We start from the raw sequence: 17,594 nt of genomic DNA, 5'->3' as shown, positions 1-17,594 counted from the left end.
CTGTTGGGGGGGCAGGAGGAGCCATTAGGTGGGGACTTTTAAAATGTTGTTTTGGTGGATGCAGTGTCATTCCAGAACTGTCACTGTTACCTGTGCGTTGTCACCCCAGCAAAGTCAGTATTACTTGTGTGGTGTCATCCCAGAAAAGTCAGTGTTACCTGTTTGGTGTCACTCCAGCAGGGTCAGTTTAACATGTGTGCAGTGTCACCCCAGCAGAGTCAGTGTCAACTGTGTGTTGTCACCCCAGCAGAGTCAGTGTCACCTGTGTGTCGTCACTCCAGCAGAGTCAGTGTTACCTGTTCGGTGTCACTCCAGCAGAGTCAGTGTTACCTATATCGGCCAGGATGCGATCCAGTGCATTTCAGCAGCTAACCGTGCTGGAACGCACTTGAAGTTGTGTGAACAAGCCTTGAATGCTGCTCTATACTCTACACTGATCTGACACATCTGCCCCTGCCTGCTGCTATCTGTCAGATCTGCCCTGCTGCAATCCTCCACATCTGCCCCTGCTGCAATCCTCCACATCTGCCCCCACTGAGACCTTCCACATCTGCCCCCGCTGAGACCCTCCGCATCTGCCCCCAATGAAACCCTCCGCATCTGCCCCTCCTGAGACCCTCTGCCGGAGCCATCAGGCCGGCACCCTGGAGCAGAGCGGTAGCAAAGAGTATGTAGCAAATACATATTCATATTTTGTATTGCTGTATACTGTAATGCTGGGATTTGTAGTCCTTTATAGCTGATGGTATTCTGCATCGTTGTGTAATGTATTGCTGAGATTTGTAGTCCTCTACAGCTGATGGTATTATTTTTCAGTGGCAGAACTACCAGGGTCTCAACAGTTTCATCTGTGGCTGGTCCCTGGCGCTCCACCACTGTCCTAAAATCATTAGTCTGTATTGTTTTAGAAAAACTATCACATGACACAAAAAAAAGGTATTGGTAATTGGTATGGGCGAGTACTTGAGGAAATGTATTGTTCCTGTATCGGCCTAGAAAAAAATAGTATTGGAGCATCCCTACTCCTGTCCATGCCCGTTCCGAGGTAGTAAAATAGATGGGGGCAGAGTTAATGGACTACAAGTGCAGTGTTTAGGCAGCCGTCTGAGGAAGCTGGGGGGAGGGCAAAAAATGCATCTTTGCCTGTGTAGGCAAAAATTATTGCACCGCTCCTGAGGTTTGTAGGTAGCAGTGTTTGTAGGTGAGCTGGGGGCCCAAAACTGTGTAAGGGGCCCCAACATTTCTGATGACTGCCCTGTAGAAGAACATTCACTTTTAGTTATTTTATGTTTAATGGGAATACTGTACTTCTGCTATAAAGAAATGGATATTAGATATTTTTAGAGAACTATAAGAATATTAGAGCCCTGCTCTAGCCAGGTACCTCCACCCACATACACACAATACCTCCCACCCCCCTCAAACCAATCACTGTATTACATTAAAAAATATATATATAATAATTTATAAGCCCAAAATACCTACATTTATGGTCATGTGATGATGGGTCCATAGTCTTTTTTTCTACCTCACAGCAGCTTGGGTGCACATATCGCTGTCTAGGTAATGTGAGCACTTCCCATTGACTGTCCATTGGCAGCTTTTGCTCAGGCTCTAGAAAACTAGCACTGTAACCTTACAATAGGAACAGGAAGAGACTTCTATGCTAGGTCACTGATGTTTTCTCCAGAAGATGAGCCAGCGAGGGTCATTTTACCGCAGACTGAAGTGAGTAGAAAACAGCTTTAAAACCTTCTTTTTTTTTTTTTAAATTGCTATTGATGGGTGTGGAAGGGGCTAAAACAAAATTTGGACACAAAAATGTAAACAATTATAATAATAATAATAAAAAAGAATATGCTAGGTTAACATACCCGGGTTGACATTCTGGTTAAAAAAACTGCCGTGAAAATGAATGGTTTAATACACTGCTTGAACGGTAAATGGGCAGGTGATTATAAACTGTGTGATTTTATTGGACAGTTTATTGAAGCCGTATGAGGATGCTCTGTCTGACCTGTTATTCTTCAACAATGCGGAGCTTATTACAAATATTCATATAAAGGAAAAATATGGGAGCAGTGACCATAAATTTGCAGAGCTTATTCCAAATTTATTCTATAGGGTCTTGGCATTCAGAAAATATATAATGTTGGGGGGTTTTAAGTAATTTTCAGGCCTAAAATGTGGAATATAACATGGGTACAAAAAAAATGAAAAAAAGGCCTCAGTCATGAAGGGGTTAAAGAAAAATCTGGACAGTAATTACTATATTTTCTTTTCAGCTTATATAAGTTATAAACAACAACAACAACAACAACCTGGAAAGACTAAAATCATTTTCCAGTGCTGAGGAATCCTCTCCAAAATTTAGACTGGGAAGAAATATTGTCTGCAAAATTCCTAGGGTCAATAAGTTTAAAAGGCTGAAGATTAAACCTATGTGACTAACTTCAAATGTTAAAAATGTTAAACTATGAAACAAGGGTTTGGCTTGTAGTAATGGTAGTAAAAATAGTCACATTTAAGTGGCCTTGTTCTGTAATATTGAAGATAGTAATAGCTTATCCATGCCGTTTCATCAGTTCTAATGAGTGTCAGACCATACCCCATTATTTACTGTATATTCACAGAGGAAGCACCAACACCTTAATCAAATTACCAAAGAATGTTTCCAGGCAGTTTTTAATTGTCCAAGAACAGGATAGGAGGTTGTTGGAAGTTGTGGAGCCACTTTGTTCTCCATAAATTTTGTTCTTGTTACATAATCCCATCATTGGTGCCAGGATGTCTGCATATGTTTTAATAATTCAATTCACATGGCTAAAGATGGGAATTGTTGTCAAAACGCTTGGGTAGAGTTGTTCAAGGATGGTTGTCCCAGACTGACACACATGGCCTCTTTCATGCCCGTTTTCCTTAGGAGTAGGAATATTTCTTGACCCGTAGAATGTGCCCTCCTATTTCAGGCCATTCATTTGCTGAATGGTTGTTTTGCTGACCAGGCTTGACCTGGTGGATGTTTTAATGAAAGCCCTGTCTCAGTAGCCACAAACTTTGAAAGCACTCCAGAGATGTCTGTGTTCATTGTTTCTAGACTCAGTCCGATGTTACAGAGTTCTAATAACCCCCAATTTGAGTTCCAATGGGTGCTGGGAGTCAAAACACAGATGTTGGTCTGTGTGGGTAGGTTTCTTGTAGATTTTAATATCCAAGTCACCCCCACCCTCCTAGTTCATATGTAACAGAGTCCAAGAAGGGTAATTTGTTATTTTGTGCCTCTTCCCGTGTAAACCTAATGTTTTTAATTGCTTAGTTTGTGTTCATTAATGTTTCTAATGTTGACCCACATATCATCCACATACCTGAACTAATGACTTGATGTTATTCTCAAAGAGTTCAAGGCTCATTCTCTACCACCTCCATGTACACATTACCTACAATGGGAGGCACTGGTGATGTCATAACACAGCCACATCCAACAAGGAACTTGCTTAATTTGGCTTTACAGTCACCAAGATGTGCTTCTAATAAATGAGATCAGACATGTAAGGTTAATGCAGGAGACTGTAATCTAGCCTAGTTGCTTCATAAACCATCAATGTCATTTAGAATTGTGATGTGTTTGTGCATAGCAAATGTCAGTGCATGTGACAAATTCATGTGCCTGTCACAAACAGGGACATTCGTTTGGAGGCATGGTGGGGGCAGACTGGAGTGTCCATACCTCAGACACTTCACCGTACATGTTCATCTTCCAAGCCACACAGCATCTTTGGTTGTGTTGACACTGTCAGCTGCACAGCATCCTTGGTTACTTTGCAGCTGTTGGCTGCTCAGTGTGCTTGGTTACTCTTATGCTGTCTATAGCACAGTGTCCTTGATTACAGATGCTGCTTTACAGACTCTGAGATTTGCTTGCAAAGATCCACTGGGGGCAATCAATTTAGCCTTTGCAATTGATTTATACCATTATTATAATAATAATTATTATAGAAAGTGAAGTGTTAAATGCATGTAAGTCTTGCAACAGTTTTCTTGCCTGTTCCAAAACGTGCAAAACATTTAGGTTGTTCTTGCCTGCGACACATTTCTAATATGTTGGTATGGTTGCAACAAATTAATTAATAAATAATGCAAAATAACATAAGAAAAATGTAGGTAGATAAGCCAAATGTAATTTTGTAGTAATAGGGTTGTGTGCCTTCTCCCCAGACACTGGTTGATGAGGTGCAGTTGGCAGCATAGTGTCCTATGTTGCTAAGATACTGTCAGTATTCTATTGTGTTTACATTTATTGTTATGGTGCTGAGATGTACAGCATCATAGCAACCGAGGACACTTGCATTTGTTGCACATGTTGGAACAGGCAAGAAAACTGTTGCAAGGCTTACATAAATTTGGTTCTACATTTTCTATAATATTAACGCAAGGAATCTGTCACAGAGGATATATTGAATCATCCTCAGTTTGCTTAGGCAGGCAGATCTCAGAGTCTGTAATGCAGCATGTGCTCACTCAAATCACAGACAAAAGACCATGAGGGGGATTTATCAAACCTGGAGCACAGAAAATCTGGAGTAGCTGTGCATGACAACCAATCAGCTTCTATCTTTTATTTACATACAGTATCTTAACTGAACAAACTGAAGAGAGCCCTTTCTTCCAAACCTTAAAGAGCAAATATATATATACATAACAATAATCAAAAATACACCACACTATCTCACCTCAACTTTTAACCCTTATCCCCAAACCCTAAGCAACAAATAATCAGTAATCAGTGTATATGAGATTGACCACTGAATATATCAATACAATTCAGATATATCAATGACAATTCGTTGTATAAATTATATGTGAGTGTAAGAATCTTTTAAATGTAACAAAAAAGTGTAAATATATCACAATCCAATCAATACTGGAGCTGAAAAAACTCCCTAATTACATTCTCCAAGTAATGTATATGGCAAAGAAGTGAGCCAAAAAGTGCACCGCACTTCAACATTTAACTCTTATCCCCAAACCTTAAACAAAAAATAATCAGTAAATCAGTGAGAATGAAATCACATCGACCACTGAATATATCACAATTCAGATATGTCAATGAAATTCCACTGTAGAAATCTGTGTGGCCTGTCTGTTGTGAAACTCCTGATCAGGGAGAGAGGGCCCTTCATCTGGAGGTTGTTCACCATCTCTGTCCATTGGGGGTGTCACAATCTGGGATCAGGCTCAGAGTAGCTGAAGCAGCAGGCAATTTGTTGTATAACAGGCCAGGTTTGGTACACAAGCAGACGATAGTAGTGGAGGAGCAGCGGACAAGCCGAGGTCACGAGCCAAAGGTATCAGGTATGTACAGAAGACATTGAGAGTAGTCAGTGAATCAGCAGCCAAAGGTCAGTACATGGGTAGCAGTATGAGCAGATTGTAGCACAGAGGGAGCAGAAAGAGAGCAGGAAGCAAGATAAAGGCAGGAGCACAATAATCTGGCAAACAGGAGGTGCAGAGGCATGGCGTAAATAGGAAGTTCAAGGGAGGAGCAAGGAGTTCAGAGTTCTGCAGAAACTAGGTTTAACTGAGGATAACACAGGGGATCAGGCAAGGAGCTATCTAAGGTGGCTCAGCAGGTAGAACCACTGCCAGCTACAGCAGAGGTCCTGGGTTCAGATCTGGTCCCTGACAGGGGGACTCCAGATGTGGACTTTCTGGCATCTCATTTCAGTCACAAGGTGGGCTGATTTGTGGCCTTGATAAGGGATTCATGGGCAGTTGCAATGGATACCCTGTTAGCATCATATGATCAGTACAGTCTTATTTATGCATTTGCTCCTGAAGCTCTTGTCCAGTCTGCTTTGCAGGCTAGAGGTGAAGAGATTTCAGTCATTATGCTGGCCCTAGACTGGCCTTGCAGGTCTTGGCATGCAGATACGGCTTGTCCCTGATGCTTGCCACCTGGACCCAGACCTTCTGTCTCAGGAACCTATCTTAAATTCTGTTTTACAGTCAATGGCTTTAACGGCCCGGCTGTTGAGAGACACATGCTGAGAAACTAGGTGGTGGAGTCAGTGATCTCTACCATGCTCGAGGCACACAAGGCTACTTCCTGAAGGATTTAATATCGTGCCTGGAAGGCTTTTTTTCCCATGGTGTGGATCTTTGTCAGTCTCTCTGCCATTACCTCTGCACATAGGGTTTCTTAATTACCGTCCTTATCCCGCAAGTCTCCTTTTTGGGTTTTGCATAGGGACAAGGTGGTGCTTCTTTTCTGCCTAAGGATATGTCAGCTTTTCATTTGAATGAGGAGGCCTTCTTTCAGCCCCAAGCTGGTTCACAAATTTGAACAGCATTACACTGTTTAGATTTTGTTTGTGCTGTCAGAGTTTATTTGGATGTGCCAGCATCTTTTCATAAGACAGACTCCCATTTTGTTTTTACGTATGGTTCTCACAAGGTTCAGACCTCCTCCTCTGTGACCATTTCCAGGTGGAATTGTCAGACCATTGGTACAGGCCCATTCTACAAGAGCAGGTAGAGCATTCTGGGCTTTTTGTGATAAGGTTCTTGTTTCTCTAGTTTGTAAAGCAGCCACTTGGTCATCTGTTCATATCTTTGCTAAGTTTTATAAGGTTCATGTCCTATATCCCTGCTTCCTTGGTTGCCAGTTTTGGGCACATGGCCAGATTTACTCTTCCTGCTGCCCCAAGGGCAGGTTCTGCAATGCAATTGTACTTTTTTTATTGTTTCTTTTTACTTTTTTTATTTATGTCTTTACTTTTTTCTTTATCTTATCGTTTACTTCTTTAAATTTTTAAATAATTTTTTATCCTATTATTGTTTATTTTGTTATAATTATGTTCCTATTATTTTTTAATAATTTTTCTCTTATTTTTTAATGTTTAATCACCTTTTAATTTTATTTATTATTTCTTCCTTATTTTTTTAAAATGTATATATATATTTTTTTTTTATCACCATTTTCTTTTTAAATCAGATAGTTTTTATTGACATTTACCTTTTTAAACATCCATGAAATAGTGCATGAAGGAAACATTGTCTTACAGTTCCATATTACAGCAGAAATAAGCATGGGAATCAAACAGATATACATATATCGGTAAAACATTTAGAGAGAAAAAAAACACATAAAAAACAAAAAGAAAAACATGAACATAGAATTTTTTTTTTTTAACTTAATAGCAGTTAACCCCTACCACATGGATATACCCAACTCCTCGTTCCTTACTATTTCTCACTGAACCAGGTATAAAAGAAGGCTATCGGGGTGCCGATGGGCCACCCAACACATTCAGGCTGATACTGTCATTGAGAGAGATGAGTGTATATATTGCCAGCAGCGTGTAAATGGTGAATCGGGTAGACAACACAGCGGGGCGGAAAGACAACCATTCAGACCAAATTGAATAGAAACGGTGCTCTGAACCCCTTGCTTGGTAGGTAACGCGTTCAAATTCTATAATTCTATCCAGCTCCACCATCCAGTCAGAGATTGTAGGAGGGGACGGTGAGATCCACTTACGTACAATAGGGCGTGTGGCGGTAAAGAGTGCTCGTCTGAGAGCCAACAATAAAGGGGATTCAAAGTTTGGATCATCAAAGACACCCAAAAGGCACATCTGGGGGAGGGAACCAGCTGGACATTAAGAACAGAATTGAGGGTGCAGACGACCTCTAGCCAGTAGCGCACTAGCTTAGGGCAGCGCCACAGCAGGTGGAACAGGGATCCTTGGTGGAATCTGCACTTAGGACAGAACGGGTCATCACAGCATCCTATCCTAAAAAGGAACTCCGGAGTGCAGTATATCCTGTGGACTACAAAAAATTGTGTCAGCCTGTGAGTGGCTGAGAGGGACACCTGGGAAACATTTTCCAGGACCTCATCCCATATGTCAATCAGCAAGAGAGCCCAAATCATCCTCCCATCCCTTTCTACATGGCAAGAAGCATTGAGATGCAGATCTGACCATAAACTGGGAATATACAAAAAAAAAAATCAACCCCTTAGTTTGTACAGAGGAAAGCAAAGTGTCAAAAATGGGTGTAGGGGAGAAACTTGGAGCCCCCTGAGGGAACTGTGAACGAAGTGCATGACACACCCGGAGGTACCCAAAATAGCAGTTTTTATGTAAATTATATTCAGTCTGAAGGCAGTGGAAAGAGCGGAGAGCACCCTCCTGGTATAGCTGTTTAACAGTATAAATACCTGCTCTACGCCGGAGTGAAACCCCTTCAGTGGAAGCAGTTCAGGTAGGTTGCCATTCCTCCATAAGGGAGTGTAGCCCGTGGGGCCAGACACCCGCAGCAAATTTTTAGGCGCATTCCACACCTGACCTATTAATTTTACAGTAGGGAAACTGGAATAAGTCTTGACATAGAAATCACTCTCTAGATACTTCACCGGGTCAAACCCCTCAAATAGATAAAGTACTATATTAACCCTTTCGCTGCCAAGCCCTCCGGAACATTTTTCAATAAAGCTGGCCAAGCCATTTGTGCAATTTTTCCCATTGATTTGATTTTCAACTGCTGCGTTGCTAGCGTTTGTAAAAGACCCCCCAAACCATATATTTTCTGAAAGCGCAGGCCCGGTAGAATAAAAAAAAAAGATGGTGATACTAAATTTGTAGGCCCTGCGATAATTGGGCAAATGTTTCTCAAATTAATATTAAACCGATAAAAATACACAATTCAATTGATAAAGCACACTAAAATCAGTATCAGTGCACAAAAAAAAATATTTTCTGACTAAATCTAAAAGATAAAACTGCATTGAGTTAATAAATAACAAATATTTGCAAATTTGAAAAATAATTCACTGCGATGCGTTGTAACAACGCACTGCAGCGCATGTGCATGGCATACACCACAATATGGTGCACGTGTATGTTATGTGTGTGGGGGGGGGGAGGGGTTGTGCTTTTTTTTATTCATTTTTTTTTACACATTTTTTATTTTTTAAATATTTTTTTAAATTTATTTTTAATTTAATTTTTTTTGCATTTTTAATTTTTTTAATTATTATTTATTGTTTATACTGTTGGGGGCTGCGGTAAAATATCTGGGGTCTAAACAGACCCCTGACTTTTCTCTTTTGAAATTGAGGACACAAAGTCCTCAATTTTTCTGCAGCCCCAGCACTCAATGAATGGGATGCACTCATCCCATACAGAGGCTTCCCATTCATTTAGAAACTGATGATAGTAAAAATATATCTTACTATCATTAGTTTCTGAATGGGGAGGAGCCTCATTATCCTCATTGTGCCAATTATCCTAAATAGCAAGATAATTAGCAGGAGAATGGACAGGATAACTGAATAATCTAGGACCGGAGTGAGGGTTTGTGTACATATTGCATAGGGATGTCCCGATACCGATGCTAGCATCGGAATCGGGCCCGATGCAGGGCATCTTGTATACTTGTACTTTTCAAAATGCCCCGATACATAGCGCCGAAGCTTGCGCTATGATTTTTTTTTTTAAACTTAACTGGTAGAGCAGCGGCGAGTCGGCCCTGGTCCGGTGGGAGGAGCTCTCTGTCGGCGCTGGTCCTGTTCTGTCGACACTGAGAACTCATCGATCGCTCATACCTCTGACGTCGCATCCGGGTACTGCCAGTAGGTCAGCTTCACATAAGAACCTTCCGCACATGCGTTGCCACTCACCGAGCCTGGGGTCCCTCATTAGAACGATTTATTGTATTAGCAGGGGAAAATAGTAAATTATTGTCTGCAGTGTGTACTCTATTATTACTACATATAGCGTACACACTGCAGCAATAGATTTACTATTATCCCCTGTTAATATGAATGGATTAAATGATCCCTAGTACATAATAGTACATAACATGTAATTGTACTATGGATCATTTAACCCATTCATGTTAGTCGAGGAAAATTGTAAATCTATTGCTGCAGTGTGTACCGTATATGCAGTACACACCTCCACTATACTACAGCAATAGAGTTACAATTCTCCCCGCTAACATGAATAGGTTAAATCATAATCCATAGTACATAACATGTAGTTGTATTATGGATCATTTAACCTATTCATGTTAGCAGGGGATACTTGTAACTCTATTACTGCAGTGTACTGGAAGTGTGTACCAGGTTAAATGATCCATAGTACACACTTCCAGTACACTGCAGTAATAGTTACATTTCTCTCCTGCTAACATGAATAGGTTAAATGATCTCAGAGGTGCATGCATTATAGGATTTGTAGTTTCACGACAGGCGTGTGGAAGCAAATACAAATGTTTTATTGTTCTAAGACAGTCTTAAATTAAAGTTCTTCATAATCATAAAGAAATTGGGCTAAAATCATTAGTCTGCATTGTTTTTTTTTTAAATGTCACCTGTCCCTTTGAGAAAAAGACCAGAGCCAATGCAGGACAGACATCAGACCAGAGCCAATGCAGGACAGGCATCAGACCAGAGCCAATGCAGGACAGACATCAGACCAGAACTATTGCATGACAGTCCCAAGGATAGAACCAATGTAAGTAGTAAGAAATGCTATGAGTGGCAAATATGCAGCATTAAATAGCGCAGATACCACCCCCCTGCTCCAGTGCGCCCATGACCAGAACCACTGCACACAGACCTCAGACCAGCACCAATGCATGCCAGACATCAGACCAGAGCCAATGCATGACAGACATCAGACCAGAGCCAATGCAGGACAGACATCAGACCAGAGCCAATGCAGGACAGACATCAGACCAGAACTATTGCATGACAGTCCCAAGGATAGAACCAATGTAAGTAGTAAGAAATGCTATGAGTGGCAAATATGCAGCATTAAATAGCGCAGAGTTCAATAATAAGGAAAGCAAAGCTCAGCAGCAAATAACGCACAGAACGCAGAGGTCAGAAGGTAGTATTGTAGAGAATGCAGAGTTTAGAAGGTAGTAACGCACAGAACGCAGAGTTCAGAAGGTAGTAACACACAGAACGCAGAGGTAAGAAGGTAGTAACGCACAGAACGCAGAGTTCAGAAGGTAGTAACACACAGAACGCAGAGGTAAGAAGGTAGTAACTCACAGAACGCAGAGTTCAGAAGGTAGTAACGCACAGAACGCTGAGGTCAGAAGGTAGTAACGCACAGAACGCTGAGGTCAGAAGGTAGTAATGCACAGAACGCAGAGGTCAGAAGGTTGTAGCACACAGAACAAAGAGATCAGAAAGAAGTCAATGGAAATCAGGCCGTGATTTATGTGAATCAGTAATGTTATTACAAAAAGCCCAAAATCTCTTTCCTACTGTTTCTGCCTGCACTGTTCACAATAGTTTGGCAATTCGCTAACAGATTGCATCTGATGCTGTCTGGGAAGTAAATGTTCAACCAATTTAGCCTTATTCACATGTGACGTCCTTAATATCAAAGTGACAAGATGCAAAAGAAGCATAATTTGTAGGATTTTGCTCTCCTTTTCTCCTTCTTTGGAAAAATTTGTAAAAAGCTGGAGAATCGTGGATGCTGCTCTAGAGCTGTCGAATGTCCTCTGCCGGGCCCCCCTGGTATTCACACACGTGCTCTATCTGCCAAAGCCGTGAGCATCAGTGAGAGGTAGCTGTGTGCTAAGCTCCTCTCACTGACAGGCAGCTCTGCCTGCACGCTGCATTCCTCAGTGAGCCGTCGTGCCGGGACTTAACACGAAGGACGAGTGGAAGACGGCATTGCAGGACAGTCAGTAACCCAAAGAGGGTGACAGCTGTCACGGGCCCTGTCACGGCCACGGGCCCTCGGGCTGCGCCTGGGTGCCCGAATGGTCAGTCCGCCCCTGCTATGAAGTACCACCAGGGGTTGGGAAGGGCAAGGCCACCGGAGAGTTTAGGCCTGTGCAACACTTCCAGTCGCAGTCTGGCCTGTTTGTCTCCAAATAAGTTTGCGAAAAGTAGTATTTATTTGGTCAAAAAGACTTCTGAACAGCCACATTGGGGAATTATGTAAAATAGATAGTAGTTGTGGCATCCAAACCATTTTTATTAGGTTCACCCGTCCCGCAATCCACAAAGGGAGTTTAAGCCAAGCCTTACGCTGCGTTCTAAATTTTTGGAGGAGCGGTGTTAAATTAAAAGGGAGATAATCCATTAATGAAGTAATGCGAATCCCTAGGTACAAAATGGAGAAGGAGGTGGGAATAAAGGAAAGCTCTGGTGGCAGTGGAGCAGGCATTGGATCAAGGGGGAGTAGAGTGGACTTATCCCAGTTTACGGCCAGACCCAAATATTGTGCGAACTCCGATAGATGTCACATGGCATTATGCAAGGAAGGACCCGTATCTGCTAAAAATAGAAGGGTGTCATCGGCATACCGAGCTATTTTCTCTTCTTGAGTACCCCGCTTAAATCCAACTACATCCGCAGCCTGCCGGATAAGGGCAGCTAGGGGTTCTATAGCCAAGGCAAACAATAATGGTGACAATGGACAGCCCTGTCTGGTGCCACGATATAAAGGGAACGAGGAAGAGAAGCTGTCATTGATTTTGATCTTTGCCACTGGTTGGCAATAGAGAAGGCGAATCCACTTGCAGAAACGAGGTCCAAAGGCAGATAGGACGGCCCAAAGGCAGCGCCATTCCACACTGTCAAAGGCCTTGGCCACATCTAATGCCAATAGGGCTCTGTTACCAGAGTTATCAATCGGAGTTTGCATATTCAAAAACACCCTGCGAACATTCACAGCAGTAGACTTTTGAGGCATAAAGCCGGACTGGTATGGATGTATTATGGAAGAAATTTGAGAGGAGAGTCTATTGGCAAGTACTTTAGCTAAAATCTTTATGTCTGTATTAAGGAGAGAGATCGGTCGGTACGATTCTGGTAGGAGAGGATCTTTATGTTTTTTAGGGAGTACTATAACGGTAGCTTCATACATAGTGGGCGGGAGTGTACACTTGGAGAAAGCGTCATTAAATGTCAGAAGCAGGGTAGGGAGAAGGGAATGCAGATACTGCTTGTAAACCTCCACTGGGAGGCCATCCAGGCCAGGTGCTTTCCCATTAGGGAAGGCACAGAGTGCCTTCTCCAGCTCCTCCGCGGTAATAGGTGTCTCCAAGTCAGTGCTATAAGTCTCAGATAAGATTAGCATATTAATAACCTGGAGAAAGGACAGTAAGTTGGCCTCCGTATAATGCACCTGGGAGGAATACAGGGATTTATAGAAATTGCTAAATGTGTCTGCGATTGTGTCGGGGTCCCGTGAAACAGCACCATTAGGATCAGTAATAGCACCAATGTATGCAGTGTCTTGTTGGGCACAGGCAATCTGAGCTAGCAATTTACCTGTGGCATCGCCCTCCGCCCAGTACACCCGTTTAGAATAATTTGTGTTGGGATTTCTGCTTAAGTAAGTTCTCCAACTGTATCCCTGCCTACTTCCAGGCCCGGAGAGTACCCTCAGAGGTGTCTCCCACATACCCTGCCTCACACGTCGCCACCGATTGACGGGCCTCCATCTCTGCCTGTCTAGAGGAGGATTTAATAAAACTAACGTTCTTTATAAACAGGCCTCTCAGGTATGCCTTCAAGGTATCCCACACCACCCCAGGAGAGGCTGAAGGGACATTGACTGACAGAAGGAGGGAAATGTCATTCTCCAGCAGTGCTCGGTCTGTCATCAGAGACAGAAAGAAGGGGTGCAGCCTCCAATTAACTGAAAAGGAGTGTCGGCCCATGGACAGGCCCAGGAGTAGCATAGAATGATCAGATAAACATCTGGGCTGAATATCACCTGATCTGACAAACGGGAGCATTTCGGATGTACCCAGAGCGTAGTCAATCCGAGATAACGTATTGTGCGTGCTAGAGTAGCAAGTATACTGAAACTCTAGAGGGTGGAGCATTCACCAAAGATCGAGAAGGCCTAGTTCAGTGCACAGCTTCTTAAAAGGAGTGGTGAGCGAAGAGTCAGCAGAGCCAGCTCTAGGAAACCTGTCCTCATAAGAGTCCATACAGTTGTTGAAGTCACCAACGGCAATAAACAGGGATAGAGAGCTTATCACTTAGGAATTTAGCGAAATCCTTAAGAGCACTGCTGGAGAACGGTGGGAGGGATATAGAAGTTAGCAATGATGCATTCAATATCCAATAGACGGCAGTGGAGAAAAATATAACGTCCTGCACTGTCCCTCTGTGCCTGTATGCAGGAGAACGGAACATCCCTATGTATAAGTATGGAAACACCACGCGAATATGAGGAATAAGAAGAGTGATAAGTGGCCTGGTAGGCTCGCCTATCTAATATAAGGCATGTTTCTGGGATAGTATGTGTCTCCTGCAGACAGACAACCGAGGACTTACTCTGAGCAATGTAAATCAAGTATGGAGCGACATCTAGTGACTGCCCCCAGGCCTCGGGCATTCCAGGAGGCTAATTTAAACACTCGCTGTGGCATGTATAAGGCACAAGAGAGATACTCAACAGTAATTGTCAAAGTCCAGTGTCCCAGTCCCAACACTATGGAGAGGTGTTCGAGAAGATCCAGGCACAGTCCTGTGGTAGAAAAAAAAAACAAGAAAAAAACTGAAAAGAAAAAAACAAAACAAAAACACCATCAGATGAACCAAACAGTCCTCACAGGGAAATCTTTGGGGTACATGACTCCAGGCAGCTTCCAATGTAGCAACAACCACAGGGCCACAACTTGAAGAGTGGAAGAGGCAAAACCACGCCATGAGTCTTGCTAATGACAGTGGTTATAGAGAGCACCCAAACACAAAAAAAAAAGGATTGAAGAAAGGGCCCCAAAAATAGGAAAGCCTCGGAAAGCTCCTAAGCAGGAGCAACCAGGAGTGTGCCATACACAAACCTCTAAGGCCACCACAGAATTGCGAATTGCAGCACAAACCTTGAACGTCTTCAGGATGCATCAGAACGGTGTTTGTGGTACTGATCCAACCAGGTGGAGGCCTGAGGAGGTGTATCAAAGAAATGGGTCTCGCCATCCGGCACAATGTGGAGCCTTGCAGGGTAGAGCATTGAATAGGAGAGGTGCAGCTTCTGTAGCCTCTTCTTAACATCTTGGAGCTTGGCCCGACACATCTGGGCCTCTTGTGAGAATTCAGGGAACAACACAACCTTCGATCCTGCCAATGACAATTTGCTCATTTCCCTGGCTTTGTGTAGAATGCGCGCCTTATCACGATAGTTTGGGAGCCGGATCAGAAGAGGCCTGGGAGGATCAGTTGCAGGATCTGTGTCGGGAGCTCTCCTTCACGCGTCTTCCTACATGAAGCCCATCAATATTTGTTCACTTAACTTTATCGCTATCACACAGGAGTTAACAAGTCCCTTTGTGATAGCATTTGGAGGTGACATGTTCTCTTTATTGATCCCGTCACCTCCAACACAGGAGTTCTAGCACAGCACTGCTCTCCCCTCTCACTGTTTACACGGAGTGGCAGGGTCGGCTTCACTCACACTACATTTAGTCCTGCTTTCCCAAAGCAGGGCTAAATGTAGAAAACAACTTACCACCTGGGGATTCCACACCGCTGCTGCCCTTCTGCTCCCTGCTGCCCGAGGACAGGCTTCAGTGGCCTTGTGGGGAATCCGGCCCTGTTTGGGCATAAGGTTTTACAGGTGCAGTGTGATTTGGGGATTGTGCCTTACATCTGGGGGTAAATCTTGGTTGCCCTTTAGTACCACTGCTTGTTGATGCCCCAGTGGTCAACATATAGTGATCTTCACTGTATCCTTCAATGATTGAAAGGGAAAATTTGATTTTTGGTTGTTCCGTAAAATCCTTTTCTCTGCGTTCACCATTTTATATTACTGATCTTTGGTGTGTCCTTTAATCAATCAACACAGAGAAAAGGATTATGTGGTGAGTACAACAATCCAATTATTACTGAAATCTGTGGGTCACTTTTAGCAAGAAAAAAGGTAAAATTACCAAAGAAAACTGTTTTTTGTAAACCAAAATGTCCATTTTGTAGAATCCAGTAAAAAGTTTTGTATAGATTATTTTTTTATTTTTTTTTGAAGCATTGCTTTAAAGGACACTGCATCTGGCTTACTCCTGAAATTCTCAGACAAGATGGAAATTGGGGGCCATGGAGTAAATTTGGTTCATGCTCTCGCACTTGTGGAACAGGTGTTAGATACAGAACAAGGAGCTGTGACAACCCTCAGTAAGTATAAATTGTATTTGTATTTACCACATAAAACTTTGTATCTGCAATATATTTTATATGTTAAGAATATATTGCATTTAAATAAGTTCTCAAGTAAACAAAACTGTTTTTGTTTTTTTTAAAGCTGAGTATGGAAGGGTTAGGCCCTCTGTCAGGTTTGTATAGTTGTCTGCATCCTCTTCAGAGAGATTTTCATTCCCTTCCCACCCTAGAGATATAACAGGACGTTTGTGGAAATTTGACTAAAATTATGTGAAATCTCATCTCTAACAAAGGAATAGGTATCCTCATTGATGCATATACCCTCTACTGCTGTTACGGTGATAGTCAAAGAAATATTGGATGTCTTTATTGTCACAACTATTGGCACTATAATAGATGTACCCAAAGTGGGAAAAGACCCTAATATAAATATATGGGGTCTAACCCAGCCTATTTTTTTATATAATCTTTATTTTCACTTTTAGTTGTAATTACAACAGGGTTATCAATAAATAGATGGATCGTTTATAGGTTCAGCGTGTAAATCACAATCAGAAACTCTAGCACCATATTGCCAAGAAACAGCATACCAAATTACCTTTATAAGGCACATCTGCGCCAATTTAAGAACTAAGAAAACAGTAAAGAATGAGAAAATAAAGGGGGCACAAAAATGTTAGAAAAGACAAGAGGGAAAGGAAAGAAAGAAGAAGAAGGATCTAGAAGGGAAGCAAATATATATTCTGTTCCAAATATTGATTAAGCATTTAAGGGAGCAAGTTTTTGTTGACCTTAAAAGCTAACCAAGGTAGACCTTTATTACCAGAGGCATTCACTTATAACATACAGTATATGTATGTATCTAATGCTATGTACAGTAAAATAAATTATAATATATTATAATACACAAGCTAATACTTCTACTGTCTTGCATTTAGCCCAGCTAATGGAGGTCGTTCATGTGTAGGGCCAAGCTATGAGCTAGAGCTTTGCAACACTGAAGATTGTGACAGAGATTTTGAGGATTTTAGAGAAGAACAGTGTAAACAATGGGATCCATTCTTTGAATATCAGAATGCTAAACATCATTGGATTCCATATGAGCATCCCGATGGTAGGCTTGAGATTTATTATTACATATTACACAGCTTTTGTTAAATATGTCACTATTATTGTGTTCTCTCCAGTACATTTTTAAAATGGTCTTGGCCTATTGAAGGATTGCTTAATTCAATGTTGAAAGCCCTGCTTGGATGCTATTTTTAGAATGTTGACAACTGTTATAACTCAAAGCTAGATTATGTACAAATTAACTCTTATTACAATACTTTTACTAAATAAATACATAGAAAAATTGACTTTTTTTCCTTGATATTTTAACCAATATAAAAAAATTCAGTTTTGCTGTACAGTAGGTCCCCTACATACGAATGGGTTTTGTTCCGAG

General features: G+C 41.9%; 1 protein-coding gene across 1 annotated transcript in view; it reads left to right on the top strand.

Moving 5' to 3' along the window:
• Positions 1-17,594, top strand: part of LOC108798945 (A disintegrin and metalloproteinase with thrombospondin motifs 2-like) — a gene marked incomplete at its 3' end in the record, with an annotated part of 345,605 nt that overhangs the window by 239,300 nt on the left and 88,711 nt on the right. Inside the window, exons 12-13 of the mRNA XM_018570755.1 lie at positions 16,017-16,162; positions 17,086-17,261. Of these exons, the coding sequence (XP_018426257.1) occupies positions 16,017-16,162; positions 17,086-17,261 (322 nt within the window). The remainder of the gene's footprint in view (positions 1-16,016; positions 16,163-17,085; positions 17,262-17,594) is intronic.

The sequence above is a fragment of the Nanorana parkeri genome, unplaced genomic scaffold (genome assembly GCF_000935625.1).
Source record: "Nanorana parkeri isolate BGI_ZX_2015 unplaced genomic scaffold, ASM93562v1 scaffold1591, whole genome shotgun sequence".
Classification (NCBI taxonomy): domain Eukaryota; kingdom Metazoa; phylum Chordata; class Amphibia; order Anura; family Dicroglossidae; genus Nanorana; species Nanorana parkeri.
Note: the sequence above shows the minus strand (reverse complement) of the source record. Positions and strands in the feature narration are given on the sequence as shown.